Source organism: Petromyzon marinus, chromosome 1 (assembly GCF_048934315.1).
Source record: "Petromyzon marinus isolate PM22_M1 ecotype Great Lakes invasive population chromosome 1, UKy_Petmar_22M1.pri1.0, whole genome shotgun sequence".
Lineage (NCBI taxonomy): Eukaryota > Metazoa > Chordata > Hyperoartia > Petromyzontiformes > Petromyzontidae > Petromyzon > Petromyzon marinus.
Window position 1 is genome coordinate 35940835 of NC_133667.1, and position 27184 is coordinate 35968018.

At 48.7% G+C, this 27184-nt stretch overlaps 1 protein-coding gene across 3 annotated transcripts; it reads left to right on the forward strand.

Moving 5' to 3' along the window:
• Positions 1-1143: 1143 nt before the first annotated feature.
• On the forward strand, positions 1144-26915 carry ZNF532 (zinc finger protein 532). 3 transcript variants are annotated; one of them, XM_032951113.2, is made up of 13 exons: positions 1144-1461; positions 9311-11653; positions 12094-12940; positions 14229-14401; positions 16387-16565; positions 17231-17407; positions 17740-17902; positions 19118-19237; positions 19805-20011; positions 20710-20822; positions 22155-22302; positions 22478-22794; positions 24728-26915. In XM_032951113.2, the coding sequence occupies exons 2-13, from the start codon at positions 9332-9334 to the stop codon at positions 25053-25055; spliced, it is 5094 nt and encodes a 1697-aa protein (XP_032807004.1). In that variant the 5' UTR covers positions 1144-1461; positions 9311-9331; the 3' UTR covers positions 25056-26915. The 3 variants fall into 3 exon arrangements, with proteins under 3 accessions (XP_032807004.1, XP_032806995.1, XP_032807012.1); XM_032951104.2 differs by lacking the exon at positions 1144-1461 and adding an exon at positions 1475-5232; XM_032951121.2 differs by lacking the exon at positions 1144-1461 and adding an exon at positions 1475-5232 and having other exon boundaries at positions 20737-20822.
• Positions 26916-27184: the final 269 nt, after the last annotated feature.

A 27184-nucleotide genomic window follows, 5' to 3' on the forward strand; every position in this document is an offset into this window, starting at 1 on the left:
GTTCATGTTTTTTTTGTTTGTTGCGGTTGCACCCGATTCAAGAGCCGAATGGCTCACAGGGCTATACCAAATAAATGAAACTAATAAAATGAGTGACGTCACGTCACATTGAGCACCGCCCCCCTAATTAATAATCATGAGTGGATGAGATCACGCCCTCATGAATGAGTGGGTGACGTCACTCCAAATGGGGAGGAGTCTCCTCCCTCCTCACCGAGAACTTAACCCTCATTAAAAAGCCAGAACCCTCATGTTACGCGAACCCCACGACGCTATTGAGACATGGAAGACAAACTAGGGATATAGTCGTTAAATAAAACAAGTCTGTGTTACCGGCCTTACAAACTGCACACGCACGGATGCAATTAATTTGGCGTGAATATTTCAGATTTACTGCAACTTGGGACGGGCTACAGGCGAGTGTGTATATAGTTTAATTTGTTACACTCTTAAAGAGTTCTTTTTTGGGGCCCCACTGAACTCCGCCCCCCTGCACCACCACCACCACGTGACCTGACGAACCGCGCGCGCTCAATGCGCATGCGCAGCACGCCAGCGCGGGAACCCAGCCCTCGTGCCGCCATCTTGTTTCTCTTACTGTACCCAACGATACAGTAATAGTGTGCACTGTACCGTCACATCACATGATCTCTATAAAGAGGGGGGAGGAGGGTACTTGAATCGTTTTAACTAATTAGGTCCCTAATTATATTCAACAAATGTTAAACGCGTGTGCAATTTTGTGAATGTGAAAGAGAGCATTTGAAGGGACTGTCGCATGAAAAGGTGCATAAATCATTACAGCGAACAGGCCTGAACCTCAACAGTGCAATACACGATTCACAGCATTTAAAACATTAATGTTGCGATTAATGTCGGTTAACTTTTGCAATAACTGACGTTATGTACGATGTACATTTACAACACTGCTTGTATAATGCAGTACTGTATATAGAATAGTAACAAAAATACGAATTATGATAATTAAAATACACGAACAGTGTACAATGCGGCAATACAGTACTAGCCTAAATGAAGGGGAACTTTTCATAATTCGCAAAACGAATCGTTATAAAGCAAGCAAGGCTTTAGTGTGGATGGTGGTGGTGGGGGGTGTTAAAGGATAAAATGTGAGACTGGAGGCCCCACGGGGCGCGGGGCATGCCGGGAGGTGGGTCACGTGGTGCTGCCACGGTCGGCATTGTTGTACCAAAAAAAAAACCCAACCCCCGAGCAAGATTAACAAGCAAAGAGTAACGCAGCGACACACGCACACGCACGCACGGCGCTTCCCTTCCGCGATGTTTTCACATCATTCGTGAAAGCGGGAGACACAGAGAGAGACAGAGCGAGCGAGCTGCTCCCCGAGGCCGCGCGTCGCTCACGGGAGCCGGAGCGACGCGCGTCTCCCTGCGAGTGTGGGAAGCGGGGCCGCCTCCATCATGGCTGCCCAGCCGACAGGTCGGGTAGCTCACGGAGAGAGACGCCTCGCACAGCACAGCACCACCACCAACACAACAACAGCGTCTCACGCCTGATACATCGTGCGGGATATATATGGTCGTGCTTGGACGTACGCACGCGCGCGATGCACTCGGGACACGTGTACACACGTTCGACTTTTATCGGGTGCGACTTTTACAAACGGTGCCGTTTGTTGCTGGCCGCTTGACGTGGTGATGGGGAGGATTGTGGGTGTGCGCAAGTCACTTTTATAATTAAACCGCGCAAATGTAAACATAAACTGTACACCGTGTACTGTATGTACTGTGCAGTGCTGTATGCACGTACTGTACTGAATGTACATACACAGGTGCACTTAAGCATGCATATACTGTACATTTATACACAATACACCGAGTAACGCTGTGTACTGTATACATATGTATACAGTACACGTGTTGCATACTCTAGATGCGCATATTTGATATTACATACACGTACAGTATACACAACATACAAAGTAATATTTAAATCTATACCTACACACCTGTGTATACACTACATTTAAGACCGACTCGACTGCATCACATCAAAGGGGTACACTACAGCCGTGTTTTTTATTCACTAAAAAAACCCTCACTATTTCACCAGTCGCAATGCATGTGAATACGAGACGGTCCTTAATAATTAACCTCACGAGAAACATTCCTTAAAGAGTCGCATGTTGCCGGTACTCTCTTGTATCGATGGCCTCACCTGGTGTTTACATTTCATGTACAGGCCGTGTAGTGTATTATATTCAACACCAATCTCACTTGATATTAAACCATTGAGATGGATATTAAATTATTAAATGCAGAACTCAAACAATAAAGTGGTGCGCTCCCACTGTGCCACCTCTATCAACACATGCGTGCTAACTCTTCAGCTCCATATCCGACTGAATGCAATCTAATGACACCTCAGTACAGACATCTACTAAATACACGTCTCGCACATCCAATACACAACCTTTATTCTACATCAGTTGAAAACATTACGATCACAATACACACAGATACTACCACAGAATCGCATTATTTTGCAATTCTATCACATCACCTCCACTCGCTAGCTTCAACCACTTCTTCTCACTCTTTGGCTCCGTCTCTCCCACCGGCTCCATCTATGACTCTCTCTCACACACACTCTCCACACTTACTCTGCACACTTACTCTGCACTTGATTCAACACTAGACCAGAATACTGCCCTTTCGCTCAACACATCGACTGTCGTCCTGTCTGCATATCACGAATTATTGGCGCAAGTACGACATCTCTCACACACACACACGTTCTGTGTTGGTTTCTACACCGCCTTGTCATGCTTTCTCACATTCTTGTTGAGATGCGGCCATTGTATGGGCAATGTCATTGATATTGACATTGCTTTGTCAGATTAATGGAATGGTAAGTCGGGGGGAAATGTTCACATTTTTTGGCCCGGCAGACTCCAGCCAGTGTGTCAAATGTCAGTGCCTTAACCAACAGACACTGTTACAGCAATCAAACTAGATTGTAGTCATATCATGTACCAATTTATTATGTTTTGTGCCAAGTTGTGACGTGTCTGCACTACACAATGAAGGACATTTATTTTCTCATTGCATAACGCATGGGAAGGAATGGTGCATGAACAATGGGGGGTGGTGGTGGTAATACTGATGGTTAGTGCTGCTGTTTGATGGGAAGAGCCATCCCAATACAAAGTGAAGCCCTGTATCGGCAACGGGAGCCCGAGATACATTGGTAGACACGGACAGAACCACGCGAAGAAAGACGTGGTTGACAAACAGGACGTGAAGACTCAGAAGGCGATAGGATACACACAGGGAGATAGACACAGACATTTACTATTCACAGCCAATGACATTCACGGGCAGACTCAATGCGATGCAGACGTTATTGTTTTGACCTCCAAGGATGTACGAAGGGCATTGTGCATGTGTATGTGTTACCCGAGTGTAACGCCAGCATTGGTTGGTGATAATAGTGCCCGTGGTGCTGTTGTAGACTTATCAACCGAGCGTTTTCATGAACTGTGGAGTTTGACCTGTGCTCACAGGCACAGGAGGACATCGGCTCATGTGTCCGTCACACATGTCCCCCGGTGCGACACTAACAGCTGCTTTATGCCAATGGTAAAACCGGGGTACATTATACATTTAGCATCGCCGCATGTTCTCGTGGTTGGGAGCAGTCAAGACGGAATCTTCCGCAGAGGTCTGTGTGGACATTTTTTTTTGCCTGATTGCGGCTGTGCTCCTGTGCCACTTCCCCCCGAGCCGCCGCTGCTGCTGTGGGTGACCGGGCGTGGCAACAATGTCACGTTGTGTACAGAAGCCTTACATACTTTAGTCATTCATCCACGCAGGACTCTTCGGAAGTGATCTCGAGGCCTCCCCCGGCTAAATAAATGGCATTTATTGCTTTCGGTGCCTCACAAGAAAGCAATGCAAGTGTCTTTCTAAAAATCTTAATTTTATCGCAACTCATGCAAATTTGTTGTGGGGTGGGTTTTTTTCCTCTTTCTGAGCATTCGGCGCCGGTCCCTTGCACAGGATGTCGGTACGCACACGCTGCAATACACAGTAGAAATGCCATTTGTGTTGCACAACTGAGTATTGTGATTGTCATCATATACCATCCTTGCCAGATGTCTTCTTCCTTGCCACATGCGCATATCAGGCAGCCTTTAAATTGCCTAGCGAGATATGCAGTTCTCTCGAAGAGAGGGGGGGGGAAACACTCGTCCGAACCTTAATATTTCTGCTGTGTTGGCGATCGTACGTTCTGGTTTACACAGCACAAGAGTTGCCTCTGTTTCCTCATTGCTGATGTTGACTACGCCACGTTTTAGGATGAGGCGACTTATAGGGGAGCCCGAGGCTGCGTTAAGATCCCAGTTGCTGCTGCTGCCGCCGCCGCCGGGTGTGCTTGTCAAGGGAAATTTAAGCAAGTAGATATTGTGCAGTACGCTGCTGCTACACACACGTGGACACTGTTTAACATGTACACACGTGGACACTGTTTAACATGTACACAAGCATACACACATAGGCCATATCAGTCACACCTATGCAGACACAGCCTACGTGACTTTACCGAAAGAACCAAGAATATGTGCACACGCCCATTCAGTCCTGGCCCGATGTCACGTGGCGCATTGTGTATACACCTTGGGACAAATAGCTACAGTGTGCGTTCACACCGATCCACGTGTACACAGTGAAGCATGCCAGACGCCCTAAAAACACCTTGCACTCGCGTATCCCCTTCCGACACGTAGACACGTGAACACAATATGTCCTAACCTACCCACCAGCGCACTTGACACGCAACCATCATGTTACACGTATTGTCGCACGTGTGTGTGTGTGTACACACACGTGCGCACGCGCGCGTGCACACACGCATGTTAAAGGCGAGGGGTTTTTTTTCCCTCTCTTCTCCCCGAGCTCCACCAAGACGTGTGTGGCGCAGGCGAAAGGCGATTGTCGGTCCCTCTCCTCCTCCTCCTCCCTTCACCCCCCTCCCCGTGGCATGCGAGTAATGGCCGCTAACCGCGGCGTTAGCTCGGCCGCATTGTGAGCCGTGGCAGCGGCAGAGGCAGCAGCCTCAGAGGCCATGTTGCTGCTGCTGCTGTTGTTGTTGTTGCCGTGGCAGGCAGGGAGGGCATCGCGACACGAGCGGGCCCAGGCGTGATGCTGGCCCCCGCGGCTTGTCTCCCTTAGGAGAAAATACATGCAGGTACTGGCGCTGTCATTATTCGTGGTAGTTTACTGGTATTGTTATATATATTTTTGGTACCATTACTGTAGGGGTTTAAACCTACCCCCACCCCCGTTTTAATGTAGGGAATGTTTTGTTGTTGGTGTCTGTTTGCCAACCGGTAAGATTGAAAATGGCTGTGGGGCTTTTTAGTTTTATATTTTGGTGGGCCATTGTAATCCGTCTTGCTGTGTTGTATTTGATAAGCACTGGGTGCGATTGCTGCTACATGCCAGGGGGTCGGCTCGTGTTGGCTATGTGTTGACCTTGCTTAGGCAGGGAGCACTCATTGTGTTTGTGTGTCTCGGCGAAAATAATTGTTGAGATTGTATATCAGAGCAAAAGTGGTGTGTGTGTGTATGTGTACCTGGCCGTACTGTGATTTTTCTGTCATAAGCACGAGTTCTGAGATGAATAGTAAAATGCACTTGATGTGTGTTTGAATAGCATTCCGTGTGTGGCCTCTGATGACGAAAGCAAATTCAGTGTGTGTGTGTGCACCCTATTAGAATTACTAATTATCTGCCTGCATACCAATGTGAACCTCGTGTGTATGTCAGCAACATTATCATGATTGCTTACTAAAGAACCCACAAACCCAGTTTGTGTCTGTGCAGTGAGCTCGATTAATCTCGGCAGCACATTTCAACATGCGAATTCTGCAGTGTTTTAATGTGCGTGACATCATCCTTGCATTCACTTTGTGCGGAAATATAAAATGCAGAGCCCTGTAAGAGAGGCAGCATGGCCTGTGCAGGCCTGTGGTCGTGCCACATCAAGAATGCAGAATGGTGGTGTGGGTGTTTTTTTTTGTGGCTGGAAGCATGGAGGGCGAGTGGGGGTTGGTGCTTTGGTGCGCGTGTGTATGTGACTTGTGTGTGACTTGTGTGGAGAGTGAGTGTAGTGGTTCCCGTGTATTGCACACTGCGATCCTGGCTCTGTTATCAAGCGGTGCACGTCATCATCATTGGCAAATGGTATCTGGACCCATCCTGGCTTGCCCATAGGTAGGTTAAATTGAGAACCTGGTGCGGTGTGTTAACAATCAGCAATAGGGAGGTAAAGTCAATAGGGTATATGGTCTGATCACACCACCACCACCTCATTTACCTTGACGTCCTTAGTGGATGCTTGGTCATAGTGTTTGCATCATTTGCATCACTTGCCCCACTGGTCTATTAGACTAAACTGGGATCTTTGTATGTGTACGGTCGGGCATGACATCATTGCACTGTTGCGATCATCAAATACTCGTTGACAGATCAGCATCACAGTCAGCAGTAGAGACAAATGGCAGGGTCGTATCTCTTGGCAGATGAATTGGGTAACGCGGCAACTACGTAAATCGTGACGATGCATTTTAAACTGATGCTATTATTTGAAAGAGGGGTAAAAAAAAATATAGGGCCTTTTACCAACTTCGTGCTTGAATTGTACATCAGCGAATTTGAACGGACAGACGACGGTCTCTTGTTGATTTATAAGGGGATCCACTTGTTCAGCTCTTGCTGCAGTATATAATTAAATGCGTCTTATTATTATTAGCGAATGGCTGTGTGAAAGAAAAAAATCATTAAGAGGTGGGGACCGGATTGCCTTAAACAATTAACGGCTCGTGCAGTGTTGAAGCTCCCCAACCTTTGAGGCCTGTCATGCAGTCTGCTGCTGTGCATCGGTAGTTTAGTGTTCGGTAATTACCGATACGTTATGTATTTATTTCGATCAATGTAAATTGCACACATTCACATTATCAGTGTGTGTAGTAGTGTGCGGGACTCGGTATATTCATGTTAATTCCAGGATACAAATGAGAAACCTGTTGTGTTTGAAGAATAGCTTCTAAATGGATGGATGAACAGAATGAACGTGACGTGTAATCAGGTAAGAGACCCATCGACACTTGCACTTCTTTCGTAAGGGAGAGACGGGTCTGCGGAATTATTTTCCCCACCGAAGAAACGTACAGAAGAGGCACGTAGGTGGAGTTACATTGAGAAAAAAATATAAAACAGATGGAATGGGTCGCGGTGTAACAGGTCAGGAAGCAGTATGTGTGAAGCGGGTAATACACGCGTCATCAAAAGGCAGCGTTTTAACTATGTATATGTGTAACATTTTTTTCGACAACGTGATTTCAAAGGCAGTGGAGGATGTGTGCCGGCCATTTTAACACGGCAAGTTTTGACATGAAGAGAGGAGGGAAGTGAGCGGCAGGAAGGGGGTCGATGATGACCACTTGGCACGCCTCGCTGGTCTCTACCAACTCACCCCGACGGCGGGGTGGCACGTTGTGTTCGCGTCCCAGACGTGTGCATTGCAAACAGATTGTGATTATTTTGCTTTGTGTGTATTTTAATGCCGATGTTATTACGAGAGAGCGTTGATGATTTTATCAGAGGTTTAAAAAAAAAAGTCCGATTTTCCGAATCGTTGCGTTGTTTCTCGTTCACATATTTCGCCTTGGCAGGTTGCTGTAACTGCAAATCGATTTTCTCTTTCCAGCTGTTGATATGCATTGTGTAAGGCATGTGCTGTGTATAACAACATACGTATAAAAGTATTTGCTTTCTGGAGCAACGCATTATTTTAACATGATTAAGTAAATTTATGCTATTTTTCATCGTAGAGGTTTTTGGGTTAGATCGCGGAAATATAAATGTGTCGTTAAACCCGCCACCAATTATTAAGGTTTTTCATGTGAACAAAACATGCCAATTCGTTACTAGTACAGCACACCGATGTGTTGGAGAGTAAACCCACAACATTTGCCATTTCGAGTGCACAACATTTACAATTGTAATTTAGTGGGTTTACTCTCCAACATATCGGTGTGCTGTACTAGTAACGAATTATCATGTTTTGTTTACGTACTAATTGGCTGTGTCGGGTGGTGGCTAGTTTAACAACACATTTGTATTTACGCGATGTAACCTAAAAAAAATCTCATGGATAATATTGGTTGTGAAAGCCTACGTGTTAAACTGATGTTATATTTACCTGGTAAATTTATTTTCACGTGGTAGAAATTTTTCGAGCCAGTTTTTAGCACTCCATTGATTTTGTGTGAGTTTTAAAAAGAAAAGCGTGCTTGGTTTTTTGTAGGAAATCTAAATTTTATCATTCTACTGTGGAAAATAGTATTCTGTCCTGAATTTCACAATGACATTTCACAGAAACAGTTGTGCGCATGGTTAACGAAGAAGAGCTGTGTTTATTGCTAAACTTATTAATTCATACAGTGGTACCCACTCTATTTGGGTACATATGTTCGTGATCACCGATGCGTTTGGCATACTCCGCCGCTAAACATTTCCCTGTAATTGTCGAAACAATTTCTCGTCTTTATGGTAGCATTTGCCAATCAGGAACTTTGCAAAGACGTTTTTTTTAACACGATATTTGTATTCCTTGGAAATGTTTAAATTGATAGTGAAACTATTTTAGTACAAACTGTATTCTTAACGTGTACACACAAACACACTTATTTTCCCGGAGCCCAGCAGAAACCTGATACTGACTGTTTTGAGCTGAAAGGTTAATTGTTTTGGACAAGAATGTTGTATGGACAGCTACAGAAAATACAATGTACAGAGCAGTATTTATGCACTTTTAATTTTGTAATGGTACTTTAAAAATATAATAATGTAAAGAGTTTTTGAGGACAGTGTTCGTGTCATGTAGTTCCTAAGAAGCGTCATGGTAATGTTTGATAAATTTTGTGCTTCTTGCATTCCACGCATATAATTGTGCTCGTTAAAATCTTTTCTTTTCAATTCACGCAAATGTTATCCATGCTGATTGTCAGAGGTGACATCCGCGACATTGGCAGTTGACCTTTTGACCTTGACTTCATTGGTGTGAGCAAATAAGACAGCATAAAAAAGACAGAGAAAAATCAGACAGACTATTTTCGAGATGGACATTACAAATAAAACAGTACAGACGTTACAATTCATCACATTTTTAGAAAAGGCCCATTGTCACATGCTTTATTGAGTATAATATCAAGGTGTGCCCGACTCATTGAAACATTTGAACATGTATTTTCTCTGTGCAGGCTTTCTCTAAACTGATCACCATGGGTGACATGAAAACGCCAGACTTCGATGATCTGCTCGCAGCCTTTGATATCCCGGACATCGATGCGAAGGAAGCCATACAATCTGGGGGTGGAGAGGAGGGGGAGGGTGCGGGGGGCCTGAGGCCTGGCGGCTGTGATGAGACCGGCGAGGGCGCCGCCCAGTCTGCGCTGTGTGCCGACGGTGGCGCCGTGAGCGTTATTGTGCGGCACACGCGCAGCATCGACGCTCCCTTTGAGCATACGCTACCCACCAAGGAGGGCCCCCAGCTCGAGCACGTCACCGTGCAGAATGGCTTCGCTGTCGGGGGCTCGGGCGGCGCTGGCGGCGTCGCCGGAAGTGGTGGTGGAGCCGCGTCCGCCTCCGGTCTTGGTCTTGGCTTCGGGAATCAGGAGCCGACTTTCAAGGCCAGCGGTGCGCCCAAGGGTGGCTCAGAACGGTATGGCAGTGCGCAGCAGAAAGCCGAGGCGTTGAGGAGCGACGAGAATGAAATGAAGGAGTCGAGCTTCTGCCAGTTCAGCCCGATCTCGAGCGTTGAGGAGGGCGAGATTGAGGATGACGATGAGGAAGAGGAGGAGGAGGACAGCGTTAAGGCCGTGGCCGACCCGGCGCCCATGCAGAGGCGTTCATCGGAGAGCTGCAGCTTCCTTGTGGACCGGCTGCTAGGCCTACACAGCGCGACGGACACCTACAGCGGGAACCTCCCCGCCGGGGCGAGGAGACCGAGCAGGGAGGAAAAATTCCCGCAGTTCTCTGGCGCAAGCGGCGGTACCGACCGTGGTGTTGCCGGCAGGGCGAAACCTGATGCCAAGAAGGAGAAGCGTGATGCCAGAGGATTTGGCGAGCAGAGCAAAGGCGGCGCGGAAGGCAAGCAGTACAGGCCCGGGGATGCGCACAAAGCAACAGACGCGCGGCATAAACACTCGGAGAAGGCACACAAGGCGTCGGACAGCACGTACAAGTCTGAGGTGGCACCGAAATCCACGGCGGCGCCGTTCAAACCACCGGAAGGGGGGCAAAAGCCTCAGCCTGAGAGCGAGCACAAGCAAGAGAAAGAGGTGAAGGCGGTGGGGGGAGTGAGATTCCCACGAGCGGACGAAGCCAAGCCTGGCGTTGGCGGCAGAGCGTACAAACCGGCGGACGGCGCGCTCAAGGCGCTGGACTGCAGCAGCAAGGGCGCGGATGTGGAACACGCGTCCTGGGATGGCGAGTTCAAGGAAGATGACCCCGAAGAAATGGCGCTGGAGGACAGCAAGAAGCATCTGGAGGGAGAGCTGAAGGCTCTGGATGACCTGGATGAACAAATGTTGTTGGAAGAAACAAATAAGCAGTTTAGCGAGGGGAAGAGCGAGGAGTCTCCGCATTCGGAAGAGCCACCATCGGACGAAGAACACAAGGAAAAGGAGGATGTGGCCAAAAAGGAGCCAGATACAGGGGCTGCATCTGACACAGGGGACGAAGCTAAAGAGCCCAAGAACGAGGAGGGGAAGTTGGGGCCCGCGCTGGAGACAAGTGCTTCTCGTCAGCTTGCGAAAGCGGCCGGAGGTGGCACGAAGCTGTCATCTTGCATTGAGGCCATCGCTGCCCTCAATGCTAAGAAAGCTGTTGCTGTGGAAACAATCCCGAACGAGACGGTCAACAAGGAGACGCAAGAGAGCGAATCCGCGGAGCCCGCAGGAGTCACAAAGGAGCCGGTGCCCAGCGAGAGCTCCAGCCTGGGTGACAAGCCACCCCAAAGCCCCCTGGAGGCCGTGAGGAAGGCGTCCGTCAAAATGCCTGACAGCCCGAGGAGCGTGTCGAGTGAGACCAGCAGCAAGGGGTCCCCGGCACCGTCCTCCTTGTCAGGTTGCGGGGGTTCGCCCCCCGCCATCCCGAAGGTACGGATTCGCACCATCAAGACGTCGTCGGGCGAGATCACGCGGATGGTGACGCGCGTGATGCCGGCCGTGGATGCGGAGGGCATCGCCAGGCGGACGCCGGACGCTTCTCCAGGCGGGGCGTCGTCTCTCAACGGTGCCAGTGCACCGTCGCCCGGTGGGGTGCCTCTGGGTAGCCCTGCCGGCACCTCACCGCAGCAAGCAGCGGCGGCGCCAGCGAAGAAGGCGGCGCAGACGGCGCTAAGTGCTGCTGCCGCCATCGCTGCTGCCGCTGGCTCGACCGCTGGCTCTGCCGGCGCGCTGGGATCCAGCGTAAAGGCCAATAACCCGTCGCAGGTTATCAACATCAAGTTTGGGGACAATACCACAATGAAGGCCACAGTACTCTCACCGACGACGGGTTCTACGGCCTCTGTGCAGGCTGCCAGCCATGCCATCTTGAAGGTAATTCGCTGTGTGTGTTTTGCAGTGCCAGGCAATTAATACCATTTGTGTTTGAACTTAAGCGACTCGTTGATTGCACGTTTTTGGATTTTTAGGACTGCACAATCCACTGGTCTGTGTCGGTATACTGAGTAGGTTTGTGAGCTTTGCAGACCATTGAGTGTTACACTATCGAGTACTTGGTAGGTTACCTCCAGGTGCTTTGGTGTTGTTGTGCTACACGTAAACCACTCCTTTAAATAGTTATTGGCCATATAACCCAATGCAGGATCCTTTCGAAAATGAGTTGTGTGTCTCGGTGAAACTTCCGATGATAAATAAATGACCTTGTTTTTTTTCACCTTTGCGTAGTAATTTTTACTTTTATTTTCTTCAGGCTATGAATTATGTGGTGACCGCTGGTAATGTTATTGTTCATGTGTACCTCGGCCCTTTTGCAGGCTGCCAATGTAGTAAAACAGCAGCAGCAGCAAGCAACGGGCACCATGGTCGTGTCTGCTCAGACAGTCGTCGGCACCAAGATTCTGCCCAAAGCCGTCCAGCTGGCCAGCCTCAACCTGATCCCGCAGACCGCTGTGCTCGCGCCGGTGGGCATCGCTCCAACCTCGGCCACGTCGGCGGTGACCTTCGTGACCCAGGCCATCACCTCGGTCCCCGCTGTGGTGACTTCGGTAGCCCCGTCGGTGTCGTCCGTCGTTCTGGCCAAGGACACGCACGTGCAGACGGCATCGCACGTGGGCTTTGGTCGCCCCGCCGGGCTCCAGGGCCAGCCTCTGCTGCGCAAAGTGGTGGCCGCAGCCGGACAGACTGGGGGGGCACAGAGCTCCGTGGTGGAGGCCTTCAACCGCCTTCTCAACGGCGCCAACCCCGTGCCGCTCTACACGCCCAACCTGACCCCTCCAGCGACGGCCGGGCTCGCCATCCCGACGAGCGGCTACCGCTGCCCCGAGTGCGGCGACTCGTTCTCGCTGGAGGCGAGCCTGTTCCGGCACTACGCCCGCCGCAGCCTGCGCATCGAGGTGACGTGCAACCACTGCTCGCGCGGCCTCGTCTTCTACAACAAGTGCAGCCTCCTGTCGCACGCGCGCCAGCACAAGGAGCGCGGCGTGGTCATGCAGTGCTCGCACCTCGTCATGAGGCCGCTGCCCCTCGACCAGTTGAGCGTACCGGGCCCCGAGCTCACCACCGTGGCGCCGGGCTCCGGCCCGTCGTCCGGCCTGCCCGACCCACCCACGGGAGCCGCCGGGGCCGGTGGTGCAGCGAACTCGCAAAGCCAGAGTGCCCTGGGTACGTGGGGGTGCGGGGTTCTCCATGATCTTGCACGTGTGTTTGTGCATCGTTTAAATGTGCGTTGCTATTCGTAGCACGGTATTTGAAGAATGCAAATGTGGTGCTATTTATCGGTCACATATTTCAATGCAGGAGCCCCCTGAAATTATTTTGACACTCGGTGAAGCTTTCCGCGAAAACTTAACCATTTTTATGAAGGCCTCCCGATGCGATGTGATGTCACGAATCATCTTCTGCATCTGCGCGGATGTCATCGGTGCATTATCTGCTTTGAAATTTCTTTCCATCACCATTCTCGTCCATCGGTCGTCTTCCAAGTTTGGAATGTGTCCATCCCAACACCACGAAGCTTTTTTATGTTTTAGTTGTGTTTATTCCCGGTAACACGTGTTTCTTCTCATTCTGTCTTGGTGTTAACTCCAAGCACCCATCTCTCCGTACGTTTGTGTGCATTTGTTAGTTCTTGTTCCATTTTCATTTGCCCCATGTGTTTGATCCATATACAGTCGACTTCTGAAAAAAACATACACCTGTGAAAATATCTTCAGGTACATTTGTATGTTTCTTATAAATTGTTAAGTTTTGTTTCCCAAAAGCAACCCAATTTCCTCTCGTCCGCCTCTAATTTCCTCATTTCATTGGATTCATCATTTGATCCCCACGCCCGTATTCAATAACTGTGATTGCATTTAGATGCTATATAAATCCAAGTCCTGCAGTATTGAGTTGGTCAATTACTTGTTATAACAGTCGAGAGCCAACATTTGAAATTTTTAGTAAAAAAAAAGATGTCGCCGTTGGCGTTCATCTTCGTGTTGTGGCTGATGTCTACGAGTACAGTTCTGGGAGCGTGGGATGAACGTTTATAGTTTAACGACATATTTGTGTCGAGTATCGAATTTGATGTAATACAACGTAAACCCTAACTCTTCTCAAATCCGAACTACCTCCAATTCCAGTGCATTCGTATGTTTTTAACGCTGTTGTGAAATTCACAGTCCGCTGAACTTGAACTCGCACTGTACCCTGTTTTGGTTCGTGTGGTTTCTTCATGAAACCTTAATTCCTTTCTCGTAAACCGTGACCAAATTGCCAGAAAAAATCTGCACGCAATATTTAATGTTTTGCGTATTTGCTAGCTTCGTAAGTTCGGTCAATCCGCACTGACCACCGCAGTCAACCCCCCCCAACCCCAGTGCTTCCCGTGATGGTGGCCGACACCACAGCGTGCGTGGGAGGCCTTCAGCAGTCGATTTAAAGTATGTGTTTGTCGTCGTTGGATCAGGCGGTGTGATCAGCGGCTCGGATGGCCCGAGCCCCTCGGCCGCCCTTCCCCTGCAGGAGGATCCCATGCGCCTGACACGCTACGGCTCGCGCTGCCTCGAGTGCTCGCGCCAGTTTGTGGACGGCCCGTCGCTCGCGAAGCACTTCCAGCAGCAGGACGACGCGGCCACCCAGGTGGGGGCACCCCCCCCCCCCCCCCTTCGTCGACTCGTCCCTCCTCACCTTGCTGGGGATTCGGCGTCATCTTTGTTCAAACAAACGCTGTTTATTTTTATTGGATCTGGTTCCTAAAAAATTAATGGGTGGAAAAAAGAAGTATCCCTATTAGTTAGTTTAGTTTTTTAGTTAGTTTCATTTATTTGGTATAGCCCTGTGAGCCATTCGGCTCTTGAATCGGGTGCAACCGCAACAACAAAAAACAAAAACATGAACAAGAAAACATCTTAAAGTGACTTTGTGACTGTGCAAACAGAAAATCCAGGAAAAAAATCAAAATATTCCTGAAATAGCACCGTACACCAACGCAGTATGCAAAAATCCCATTGGGATGCAAGTCAAACAACAACAACAACCACAAGACAATTAAGATTAAGGCCATCAGTCTAACTCCGTACTACAATAAACAAAAACATGGCCAAACCAAAAAACGTTTTCGAAATCAAAATAAAGCCATAAATGCAATGTGACCAAATTTGGACTGACCAAATTTTTAACAATAAACTACATAAATAACATGTAACACCAAACCCTTTACTAAAGATGTGTACGTTCGTTGTGTTAATTTAACAAATTTTATTTTTATGCGTTGAAGGATACAAAAAAAAAATCTCCCGTGACAAATTTCATCCGTTCGCAACTGGGGTCTATAAGCTGGTCCGTAGCCATATTTTGGAGCCAGTGGAGGCAAAGCGAGTATTGGGGAGATGTGTTCTCACTTGGGTGTTTGTGAGAAGTCTGGCACTATACCGCCTCCCGCTGGCCACTCGCGGAACGGCAATTATGGTTCGGATTTTCGAAGGTTGTAGATTTTGACTCTCCTGTATTAAACACTAAAATTGAGTTTGATCATAGGTAACTCATAAAGCCATCCGAATTGTAATAAATGTCTAGCCCTGCAGGATACAATAGTGACTCAGCAGATATATTGCCCCTCGCACGCAATTGTGCGACCTTCAAGGATGTGTAGTGGCATCGCGGGACGTCACTGTACAGTGCCGGCCCTAGAGAGGCACGGCGTGCGATGTAACGACATCGCGGATACCACTATGGTGTGGGTGTAGTACCGGCCCTAGAGGGGCTCGGTCAACGCTGATTGATAGCGCTGGGTGGCACCACGCTGGGCGTGCAGTGCCAGCCGTATAGGATAGGGTGTGGGAGTGCCGGCCGTAGGAATGGGGTTACTAAAGGCCATGGCACTCTGGTTGACCCGAGAGGACACGTGACCGGTTAAGTCTACAAAAGGGCCCCAAGTAGGGGCTAGGAGTGGTCACGTGGTCGGGGTCCAGATCTTGCTCGAGGATTCTGGAAGGTGGTCGAGGGACCGGCGTTGTTGTTCACCTGAAGAAACCTTCGTCTACGTTCTCCGAGTCTCCAACACGTGGACCTGGACCCGAGCTGTGGTCCCGGTCCGTAGTAGCTAGTTACGGTGTAGTTAGTGTGGTTAGCCTGGTGGTCACCACCTGGTTAACTACACCAGTTACATTGTAATTAGTGTGGTTAGCCTGGTGGTCACCACCATAGGTTGTTATTCTGTTAAAGGGGCAGTTACACCATGTGTTGGTGTTAAATAAATGTGCCTCTAAGAGTACGTCTGCGACTCACTAGAGATGTAACCAGACCAATGCTAAGAATATTTCCCAACAAGTTTTAGTGAAATTGTTGATGCTCGATCATCGGTTAGAAAGAGGAGACAAACAAAAATTATATTTTTACGCATGACAAACATGTTGCAAATCCAAGTCAGGATTATCATTCCTTCTCGTCGGTTAGATAGAGAATATGTGGAAAACACTGGTTTCCCATCCACTTTCTAGCCAGGGTAGCGTCTGAGATCTGATGGAATTTTGTGCATTTCGGGTGATTTGGTTGGCAGGACCGTCGCTCTTGTTTGTTTACGTTTGCTGCGCTGAATGTTGACGCTCGTGGCTCTGCCCGTGCAGACGTGCCAGGTGTGCCAGATGTTGCTGCCCAACAAGTGCAGCTTCGCGGCACACTCGCGCATCCACCAGCACAAGTCGCCGTACACCTGCCCCGAATGTGGCGCCGTGTGCCGCTCATCGCACTTCCAGTCGCACATTAAGGACATCTGCCTGCACTACACGCGCAAAGTCGGATACAGGTGAGGTCTCTGCCCGAGTCCACATTCGCACGGCCGCCTTCTGTTCCCTTGTTTGGTGGTGCCGTTCTCCGTGTTTTCTCTTTTTGGTGAATGCTTGTAGCCTGCGAAAAAAGAAAAGATGTGCTCTCCCACATTGAAGCAAAATAACGGAGAAATGTCGATGAATTTGTGGATTTTGTTTTCATTATACTCGACACGCATCAATAACTCTGCCCTGGGTAATAATTTTGGCACTCTGCAGAGTTCTCTAATAGTTCTCCAACTTCACTTACCGGTTCACAAATCACTCATCAGCCTCGGCCGGGAATCAAACACGAGTTGCCGAGCAGTGCGCAAACCACTGTACTGCCGCTCAGCCTCATAAACATTATTTATTACTCTCAACCTTCTTACGGAGGCCAAGGCTGTTTTGGGATTGTCAGTGTTCATTTTTCATGCATCCATTTCCTTTCCAAACCTCGAATACCTATTGGCGCATTTTTTAAGGCAAATCAGGGAATGTTTTTAAATAACAAAAAAATCCAAGAATCTTTGATGCTGCACTTTTGGCAGCTATACTTGTAAAAGCAGGACGCGCCAATGAATAGACGATCTCGTTCGAATATGTCTTCACTTGCCGTACGGCACGGGATCTTTGTCTTTGCTGTCGTGCTCACACACGTCAGGTGCGTGCACTGCGGGCTGATCTTTGCCGAGCTGCCCGCCCTGAAGTCGCACATCCAGAGCACGCACTGCGAGGTTTTTTACAAGTGCCCGCTGTGCCCCATGGCGTTCAAGTCGGCACCGAGCACCCACTCGCACGCCTACACGCAGCACCCGGGGGTCAAGGTCGGCGACTCGAAGTGAGTGACACGCTTTTTAAACACACGATTCATAATCGGAGTAATACAATTATAATGATGGTAATACTTAATTGGCACGCAATAATGCATCGAAAGTTTATTGAAACGTATCAATTATTTTAAATTCATGTGTGTTGTAAAATTCCAAGCTTTGCACCTCTCCGTGCTTCTTACGCACCGTTTGGCGTTTGCTCCATTTCTTTTGTCAGTTCCCAGGTTTCTGGTCCACATGTCTTCAGAAACCATTAATCGGTTGCTTGTATTGCGCGGGAGAGCGATATATCCTATCCCCGTGCATGAGCCTCTCCCCTCGTGTGTGCGCTCCCACACAGGATCATCTACAAGTGCTCCATGTGCGACACAGTGTTCACGCAGCAGACGCTGCTGTGCAGTCACTTTGACACGCACGTCGCCAAGCAGAAGGTGTCCGTGTTCAAGTGTCCCGACTGCGCTCTGCTCTACGCGCACAAGCAGCTCATGCTCGACCACGTTAAGGTCTGGCTGGCGCTGTTCCGTTTGTTCTATTCTAAGATTCCTCAGAAGGAATGCAAACAAAACCCTCCTTTGGCCCTGATAAACTGCGGGAGATAATCATGTGCCTGCGTGCTCTTGCCGTCACGACTTGAAAGGGGGTTGGGAGCATGTATGTAGGTATGTTGAACTTCTTTCGCACCGTACGTAGCCAGCCGTGCTCATCAGAGGTGTGGTGACGGCACAATTTTGAGCATTTGCTCCCCCCCCCCCCCGTGTTGATATCTTACACCGTGCTGGGTGATAATTTTAGGCCGAGTCCACTACAGAGGAGGTCCATGCCAGCTTCAGATATCACTGCTCCCCCGAAGGAGTGTGTGCATGATCAGAAATTGAACACTGAGATTGCAGTGCAGCATGTGTAACTATGTTGACACTCGCTGCATGCACACAAAATACCTTTTGCATGCTCTTATGCAGCCTGCACATTTACGATGTATACACATCCTTACTGCTGCACACCAAACGTATACCTGACATGCTGATATATTTGAATATTACAATCCTTTGTCAGTCCACTGGTGGATGAGAGCCTCCCATTGGTGTATGGGTCATGAAGGTTATTTGTCCATACGTCACCACGCTGATTTGTGCGAGTTGGTAAAGGTGTGAGAATAAAGATGTGGGCATAGATGTACAATATAACATCACCTTTTGCTAAAGTACCCTCTGCTGTCTACCACACAGCCCCACAGTTAGTCTAAAGACTACCTTATATATATTTTTTCGATATTTCTGTAATTGTACTTTGATCAGTCTAGGAATAATCTGACTAAGTTGATTTGCGCTGCAGGGAGTTAACTATTTGGCATTGATGTGTCTTTGTGCAACGTTGTATATTTCTCACGTGACGTGGCTATTTTAGTTTTGATATCTGTTAGCTTTGTTGGTGACCCTGGTCACGCTATCGTGGTCTCTCTGTCGCAAGCTGGTTCAACAAAATGACCTTGAACGTGAAACTTGACACAATGTAACACTTGCCATTTATGATGGTCGCCCATTCCAGGTGCCATCAGCGCTCTCAGCCCTGCTAAGCTGTTGTATTTAACTTCATAAATGGAAATTATATACAACTGTCACTATCCCTACTGCGTCCCACATGGTGCAAAGTTATAAAAATGGAATACCGATTGATCGTGGTACCGCCCCCCATGCCCGCACCCCCCCCCTCCACTGCAGAGTTCCCACGGGAAGTTGAAGAGCTCGGAGGGGCCCCCCAACCTGCCTGGTGTGCAGGCACCCACGGGACCGAGCCAGAGCTCGGCAAAATCCAACGGCGCCAGAGACCAGAACGCCAAGGTGAGGCATCACCCCCCCCCACCTCTCATTGCACCTCTCTGTTGTTGGAGCAGCTTGCGCGAGAGGGGAGAGAGGGTAAAGTCTTAACGCCTCGCCTCAACTGTGGCAAGTGAACTCTCGGGAGCGGATTATTCGAGTTGCATATCAGCAATGCTTGGAATAACATTTCACGTATTGACAAGTGCGGGTTTAATTATCCTAATGTTCACCAACTCGGTGCCATTTTACAAAAAATCAATAACTGAGGCAATTTTCAGTTTACTCCACTCCGGATAAAACAATAATTTTATTCGATTGAAATCGAATCCATACATGTCCCCAGTTATGCACGTAGGAATCTATGTTTCAGTCTGTTATACTTTATATGCAATTGCTTCATGGATACTCTGCATCCACTGTGGACTCTAAAGACACTACAGTGGGAAAAAAAAAACCATCTGTTAAATGAACCGTTACCTTAACTTGTTTCAATAAATTACATTTTAAAGAGGAGCCGGTGAATCCTTGCATTCCCTATTGACCAGTATGCCTCCCCCCCCACGTCTCCTCTGAATGCTGGGTCGACAGGCCGGCGTGAACGGCTCCAGCAACCGCAAGCGTGTCCCCACCACGGAGAAGGCGGGCAGTGGAGGCACCGGCGGGAGCAACAGCCGCAGGCCGGCAAGCGGGCGCCGCCTGCGGCTGAAGAACTCCGGCTGGACCTGCTCCGAGTGCCAGGAGCACTTCTCGGAGCGCGAGGTCTACGTGAGCCACGTGAAGCGTGTCCATGGCAAGGTGAGCCGCTGCCGCTGCTGTCGCGACACACTTTTTCGCCGGTCGTCGCCGTTGCCAAACGCTGTGAAGTAAAACAATTTATGTAAAAATTAAACTCGGGCACTGAGCATTCATCAGAGTTGGCTACATATGGTGCGAAACAAGTTCAACATATATATGTAGTTAATCTGTTACCGATTATGAGGGGCACATTCAGATTTTACCCTCGTGCCGTGCATGTAATGCAAGTCCCGTGGCTTGAATTTCATACAAGCTGAATTTTTATTGCGGACATACACAAGGGAGATCGATTTATAGATTTCCCACCGATTTCTAATGTCTTGCATATTTGATGAGACGTCACTATGCAACGTTGATTGTTGTAAGCAAATCACATGGGCAATATTGGACAAAGTGGTACCAGGAGAGTTCAAAGATGTAATTTGTACGTTCCGGTTGGTGGGAGATAAATAGATGTTTTGAAATATGCAATTATCTCTCGAATTTATCCCTATTATTTTAGTGGGCTATCTATAATCAGATGACTCCCAAAATATTCTTAGTAAATTATAATTTTAAGGCACTTTATGCACGAGCAGAACAACAGTCGGTGTTCAGTTCAAGAACGTTTTAAGCCGACAGCACTAGCGCCGAGCAGCAATTTGCTGTTTTGATATGGGATTTAGTACTTTATAGATGTAGTGTTTTTCTGCGTTCAGCCGATAAAGAAGTACCCTTGCCGGCAGTGCGACCGCTCCTTCAGCTCCTCGCACAGCCTGCGGCGCCACATCCGCATCAACCACGAGGGCATCCGCAAGGTGTACACCTGCTGGTGAGTACAGGCACATGCACTCGCACAAGCGTCGCCCATTGGAGAGAGCGCATACACCTCTACACACACATGCACTTGTGTGCACACGCTAACACCACCAATTGGAGAGAGCTCACATGCACATGGGCACACACACACACACACGTGTATGTGCATGCACATTTACGTATGCGCATGCGTGCACACACACTAGCGAGTGGAGAATTCCCTTGCGTGCACGTGAAGATCATGGGCGACTTACCAGGCATGTGACGATGCATCAATACATTTGTTGAAATCGATCCTTACAATCGTGGAACATGCACCAAATCGTGTGCGTACAAGTCAATTACCTCTGATTCATGCAAATTATAATCACATTCTGGTATCTGGTCCTTTTGGGCTGTTGGGGCATGACCATTTCATTCACCAATATTTTTACATAATCTAATAGAGGTTTTTGGGTTAGATTGCTTAACTATATAAATGTGTCATTAAAACCCGCCACCACCCAACACAGCCAACTAGTAAGGGTTATCACGTAAACAGAACGTGCCAATTCGTCACTAGTACAGCACACCGGTGTGTTGGAGAGCCAAGCCATAACATTTACAATCTGAGTACGACGTTTCACCAGTAATTACAACTAGCTTCATCAGGCAACAGCTAGATTTGTGGAGAAGACTTACTGTTTCGTTCCTTATATAGAGGCGTAGATGTGTTGACCACCCTTCTGTGCTTTTGCACAATAACGGGGGCGGGCGGGATTACTATGGCAACGTACATTATGCATGTGCATTATGCAGGCCCTTTGAACTTGTCCTTCCTGTCTATTGTGTTTATTAAAATAGCCCTACCAACGGTAATCCCTTTTGAAGTACGCTGCCCTTTGTAGGCATGCATTTGAATAATGTATTATTTGATGATTCGCTTCGACGCAGCACTAAGACGGTAGCTATCCGAACGGTTAAAGTTATTTTGATTTCTTTCAATTTCGGTAGATTCTCTAATTAGTCTTGGCCAGTCGTAGCTAGTTTTGCACAAAACTTCAACATCAAAATAAATATTTTTTGCAGTGGTCTTTTAACTTATCCCTGTTATGATTGCATTGCATGCTCATTATACCTTTTAGGTAAATGGAGCAAACACAACCGTACTAACGAGACACGACAAAGGAAAACGCAGTGCCAACGAGATTGTCGATTCTTCCATTGATCCCAAATTGTGACACATCAACATCGCTGTAGGGGTGGGGGGAGGGAAATTATTACTTTGCCATGAGCTACCCTGGTGGTGGCGTTGTCCCTGCACCTGCAACCCTTCCGACGTTCTCCCTCCCCGTGGCGAGCACAGGTACTGCGAGGACACAAAGCGCACGTTTACTAAGCGCTTCATGCTGGAGAACCACATCCGCTTGATGCACGGCATCAAGGACCCCGACTTCTCCCAGATGCCGGGCATGAGCGCCGGCAGCGACGAGGCGGAGAACACCAGCCCGGAGGTGGGTACCCGTCTGACCGTGTACGCTGGTGTCCCTCCGTGGGCTCGTCCCTGCCTCTACCCCTCCCCTCTCGTATCACCGAATCACGAGCTCCACATCTGTTCTCCCACGTTAAGTTGTGTTGCGTCGTCTTCCTTTGATTTACATTTAACCGCCCCCCCCCCCACCCATCCAGACTGGGAACAAGCGGCGGGGAAGCGGCGACGAGGGCCGCGTGCCAGAGGCCCGCGCCCAGGCCATCACGCGGCCCGTCAAGCGCCTGCGCGTGGGCGGCGCTGGCGGGGCGAGCGGCCCCGAGGCCGGTGGGCCCGACCGGCCATACGTGTGCGCCAAGTGCGAGTTCACGACGGAGAAGCGCGAGGAGTTCCAACGCCACATCCCGCAGCACCGCACCGATGGCATCGCGTGGCAGTGCAGCGAGTGTGGCCTCTGCTTCACGTCGCAACCGTCGCTGAACCGCCACCTCTACATCGTGCACCGCATGCGTGCCAGGTACACGGAGCCTCAGGGTGGCTGGAGAGGGGGCGGGCAATGGGACGTTCATTCATCGAATTAAAATGTATTCGTACACTTGCGATGTGTGCTTCGATATTTGCCTATAAGAATTGGTTAATTACAGTTTACGCAAAATACATGCAGATGATACGTTACGTTCGTGCTAATGAAACAAAGCAGTACAAATGAGACTGAAAGGAATCGACGCTTGAGTTGAACTGTCATTTAAAAGTTTAGTAACATTTAATAATACAGTGAGGGAAAAAAGTATTTGATCCCCTGCTGATTTTGTACGTTTTCCCACTGACAAAGAAATGATCAGTCTATAATTGTAATGGTAGGTTTATTTGAACAGTGAGAGACAGAATAACAACAACAAAATCCAGAAAAACGCATGTTAAAAATGTTATAAATTGATTTGCATTTTAATGAGGGAAATAAGTATTTGACCCCTCTGCAGAAACATGACTTAGTACTTGGTGGCAAAACCCTTGTTGGCAATTACAGAGGTCAGACGTTTCTTGTAGTTGGCCACCAGGTTTGCACACATCTCAGGAGGGATTTTGTCCCACTCCTCTTTGCAGATCTTCTCCAAATCATTAAGGTGTCGAGGCTGACATTTGGCAACTCGAACCTTCAGCTCCCTCCACAGATTTTCTATGGGATTAAGGTCTGGAGACTGGCTAGGCCACTCCAGGACCTTAATGTGCTTCTTCTTGAGCCACTCATGTGTTGCCTTGGCCGTGTGTTTTGGGTCATTGTCATGCTGGAATACCCATCCACGACCCATTTTCAATGCCCTGGCTGAGGGAAGGAGGTTCTCACCCAAGATTTGGCGGTACATGGCCCCGTCCATTGTCCTTTTGATGCGGTGAAGTTGTCCTGTCCCCTTAGCAGAAAAACACCCCCAAAGCATAATGTTTCCACCTCCATGTTTGACGGTGGGGATGGTGTTCTTGGGGTCATAGGCAGCATTACTCCTCCTCTAAACACGGCGAGTTGAGTTGATGCCAAAGAGCTCCATTTTGGTCTCATCTGACCACAACACTTTCACCCAGTTGTCCTCTGAATCATTCAGATGTTCATTGGCAAACTTCAGACGGGCATGTATATGTGCTTTCTTGAGCAGGGGAACCTTGCGGGCGCTGCAGGATTCCAGTCCTTCACAGACTGGAATTGTTTTCTTGGTGACTATGGTCCCAGCTGCCTTGAGATCATTGACAAGATCCTCCCGTGTAGTTCTGGGCTGATTCCTCACTGTTCTCATGATCATTGCAACTCCACGCGGTGAGATCTTGCATGGAGCCCCAGGCCGAAGGAGATTGACAGTTCTTTTGTGTTTCTTCCATTTTCGAATAATCGCACCAACTGTTGTCACCTTCTCACCAAGCTGCTTGGCAATGGTCTTGTAGCCCATTACAGCCTTGTGTAGGTCTACAATCTTGTCCCTGACATCCTTGGAGAGTTCTTTGGTCTCGGCCATGGTGGAGAGTTTGGAATCTGATTGGTTGCTTCTGTGGACAGGTGCCTTTTATACAGGTAACAAGCTGAGATTAGGATCACTCCCTTTAAGAGTGTGCTCCTAATCTTAGCTCGTTACCTGTATAACAGACACCTGGGAGCCAGAAATCTTTTTGATTGAGAGGGGGTCAAATACTTATTTCCCTCATTAAAATGCAAATCAATTTATAACATTTTTGACATGCGTTTTTCTGGATTTTGTTGTTGTTATTCTGTCTCTCACTGTTAAAATAAACCTACCATTAAAATTATAGACTGATAATTTCTTTGTCAGTGGGCAAACGTACAAAATGAGCAGGGGATCAAATACTTTTTTCCCTCACTGTATATTCTAAATATTAGACCCAATATGTGCTTTTTTTTACATCTCATTGCGTAAACACAATCCCCGTTGTACTTCGTACGACAGCCCCATAGAGACCGACTCGTCTGACCGCGGTGGGGATGGAGGTGACGGTGCCGGTGCTGGCGGCACCGGGGAGTCGCTGGTCGGCGGGGCCGGCGGGGGTAGTGGCGGTGGCGGCGGCGGCGGCGGCCTCCCGGAAAACGGTGCCGACCAGCCTGGGGGCACGCAGCAGCCGTCCCACCACCACCCCGCGGCCGAGCACGGCACTGGCGCCACCGGCTGCACCGTCTGCGGCAAGACCTTCGACAGCGAGGCGGCGCTCAACACGCACCTGCGTACGCACGGCATGGCCTTCATCAAGGCCAAGAGGGCCGGCGCCACCGACAAGTGAATGCGGCACGAGCGGGGAAGGGGGGGGGGTGGTAGGCGACAGGGGTGGGTGGCTGGGGCCGCTCGTTCGGTCGCAGGTCAGAAGCTCGAGGTGCACGCAACGCCGTCACGCGAACTGTCGGGTGTCATCTTGGCCAGCGGACAGCAACCGCTTATCAAGCACCAGTTTGTCCACTTGTTCATACACAAATGGTGTTGTGAGGTGTTGTTCCTCCCTGTCAAAGGACAGTGCTTGTGATCTATATTCTTGAGTAAAGCATCCATTGCGACACACAAAAGGGAATCGAGCACAATAGCAGGTGAGGAGCACAACGCACTGCTGGAAGTGGCCTTGCTCTGCATGCCAGACTGAAAGCGCGTTCGAGAGGCGGTAGTGCGGCGCAGGGAGCGGCAACGGGGGAGTGCGGCGCTGAGAAGCCGGCCGCGGTGGCCGTCGCCTCTGCTCACGGTGGATGTTCACACGGGAAGCTGTCACGAAAAGGGACAGCGGTGTTATTTAAGTGACTGCCGTTCACCAGAGATCTGCTCCGTTATGCATTTCAAAAAAAAAAACGACTCGGCCAACGTTTGTTCATGTCCAGAGGGTGCAAATTGAGCATATGACGTTTAACCACAACTTCTCACAACAGCTCTGCGCGTGCACATTTAATGTGTTTTAATACTACAACGGTGCACAGCACGCGCACGTCGATACTGGTCCTTGCACAGGGTGAACGTTTTCCTTTGGGGTGGCACACGTTAACTTGACCAAAGCTACGACCGGGGTGAGGGGTGGCGTGTGGGCGGGGTTGCCCTGCCTCTGCCGGATAACTGAAGTGGCCGGTTGCCTGCCATGCTCTCTGGCAGAGTGTTGTTGTTCAGTGTCTTTGTCACCCACTTTGGTCCTTAGGTCGGCGTCGCATTTGTTGAAACCGCTGTGGCTTGTTCGTGGAGCATTCCGTACGCGGGCGAACAGCAACGCGTTACACATTTTACTTTGTAATGCTGCCAAATCTTACGAAACTATCTTTTTGGATGGATTTTTGTAAATAAGTGTTCTACTTTTATGTGTAATATATGGATTTTTTCCAAGTACAGTATAATAAGGTTTTAAACCTGCTTTTTAGAATCGGGCACACACTCCCCGAGAATCTGTTCCTCCGATTGCCCCGTTAAAATTGGAAATCAAGAGAATTGATGTTTGTAAAATAGTGTGCACATGAAAATGTGAATCTTTGTTGGAACAATTTTCATTTTCCACATTACTTGGTGATATCGCAGTGTTTTAACATCGACATTAAATCTGACATTTTTGGGTGGGACGTAAAATTATGGTTTTCCCCACATCACTGAATAGCCTACAGTTATTACAGATATCTGCGTACGGTTTGTCTAAATTCTTTTGTATTTCGGAACGTTAGCCGTGTAAATGCTGTTGCTGGTGACGCAGACGATGGTGTGCGATTGCAGTTTGCACGCCACACGCGCACAACGCCACCTCGCGTACACGCGCGGCGAGGCAAACGAACACCGGGCGATTGACGGTGTGGTGTAGGCTGGCGCTTGGTGGTCAAAGACGTTTTTAGAGAAATCGCGCGGGGTTTCTGCAGGACGTTTTTGGACCAGTCTTGCAGAGAGGCGTGTCTATATCTGTACTTTATTACATTTTACATTTCTGTAATTCTTATTGTTTTGCATCAAACAAAATCGCTGTGGCTTTTAAAAAAAAAAACGTTAGTCACTTGAATAGCTATATATACGTTGGTTTTGAGCTGCTCATTTGTAACAGTTCTTATGCTCAACATTAGTAAAAAAACATTTTATGTTACACTTATGTTATTTAGCTAAATGTAAGCATTACAATAAAAATCTGTATAGTTCACCGGTGGCCCACGAGTAGTTTTTGTCGACTTGGCCACGAGTGGGTGGGGGCGGCCGGGGTACTCGGACTCAGAAAAACTCGCTTGGCGCTCATCATTCAATGCATTCACTCTTGTAATACAAACGCAAATGTGATATACAGCAGACGCGTGAACAACTGCATTACCTTGAATGTTGTGCCGATTGACGGTGCCCATGGTCACACCGAGTGCGGGCACCGAGTGTTCCGCCGCGCTGGACCGAGGGATTTGAAACCGTGTGTGTCAATCA

Bases quoted from the DNA above. Each gene is read 5' to 3' on its own strand.
- ZNF532 (XM_032951104.2), top strand. The intron at 20,012-20,709 runs GTGAGCCGCTGC...TTCTGCGTTCAG, and splicing joins TGAAGCGTGTCCATGGCAAG to CCGATAAAGAAGTACCCTTG. The intron at 20,823-22,154 runs GTGAGTACAGGC...TGGCGAGCACAG, and splicing joins CGCAAGGTGTACACCTGCTG to GTACTGCGAGGACACAAAGC.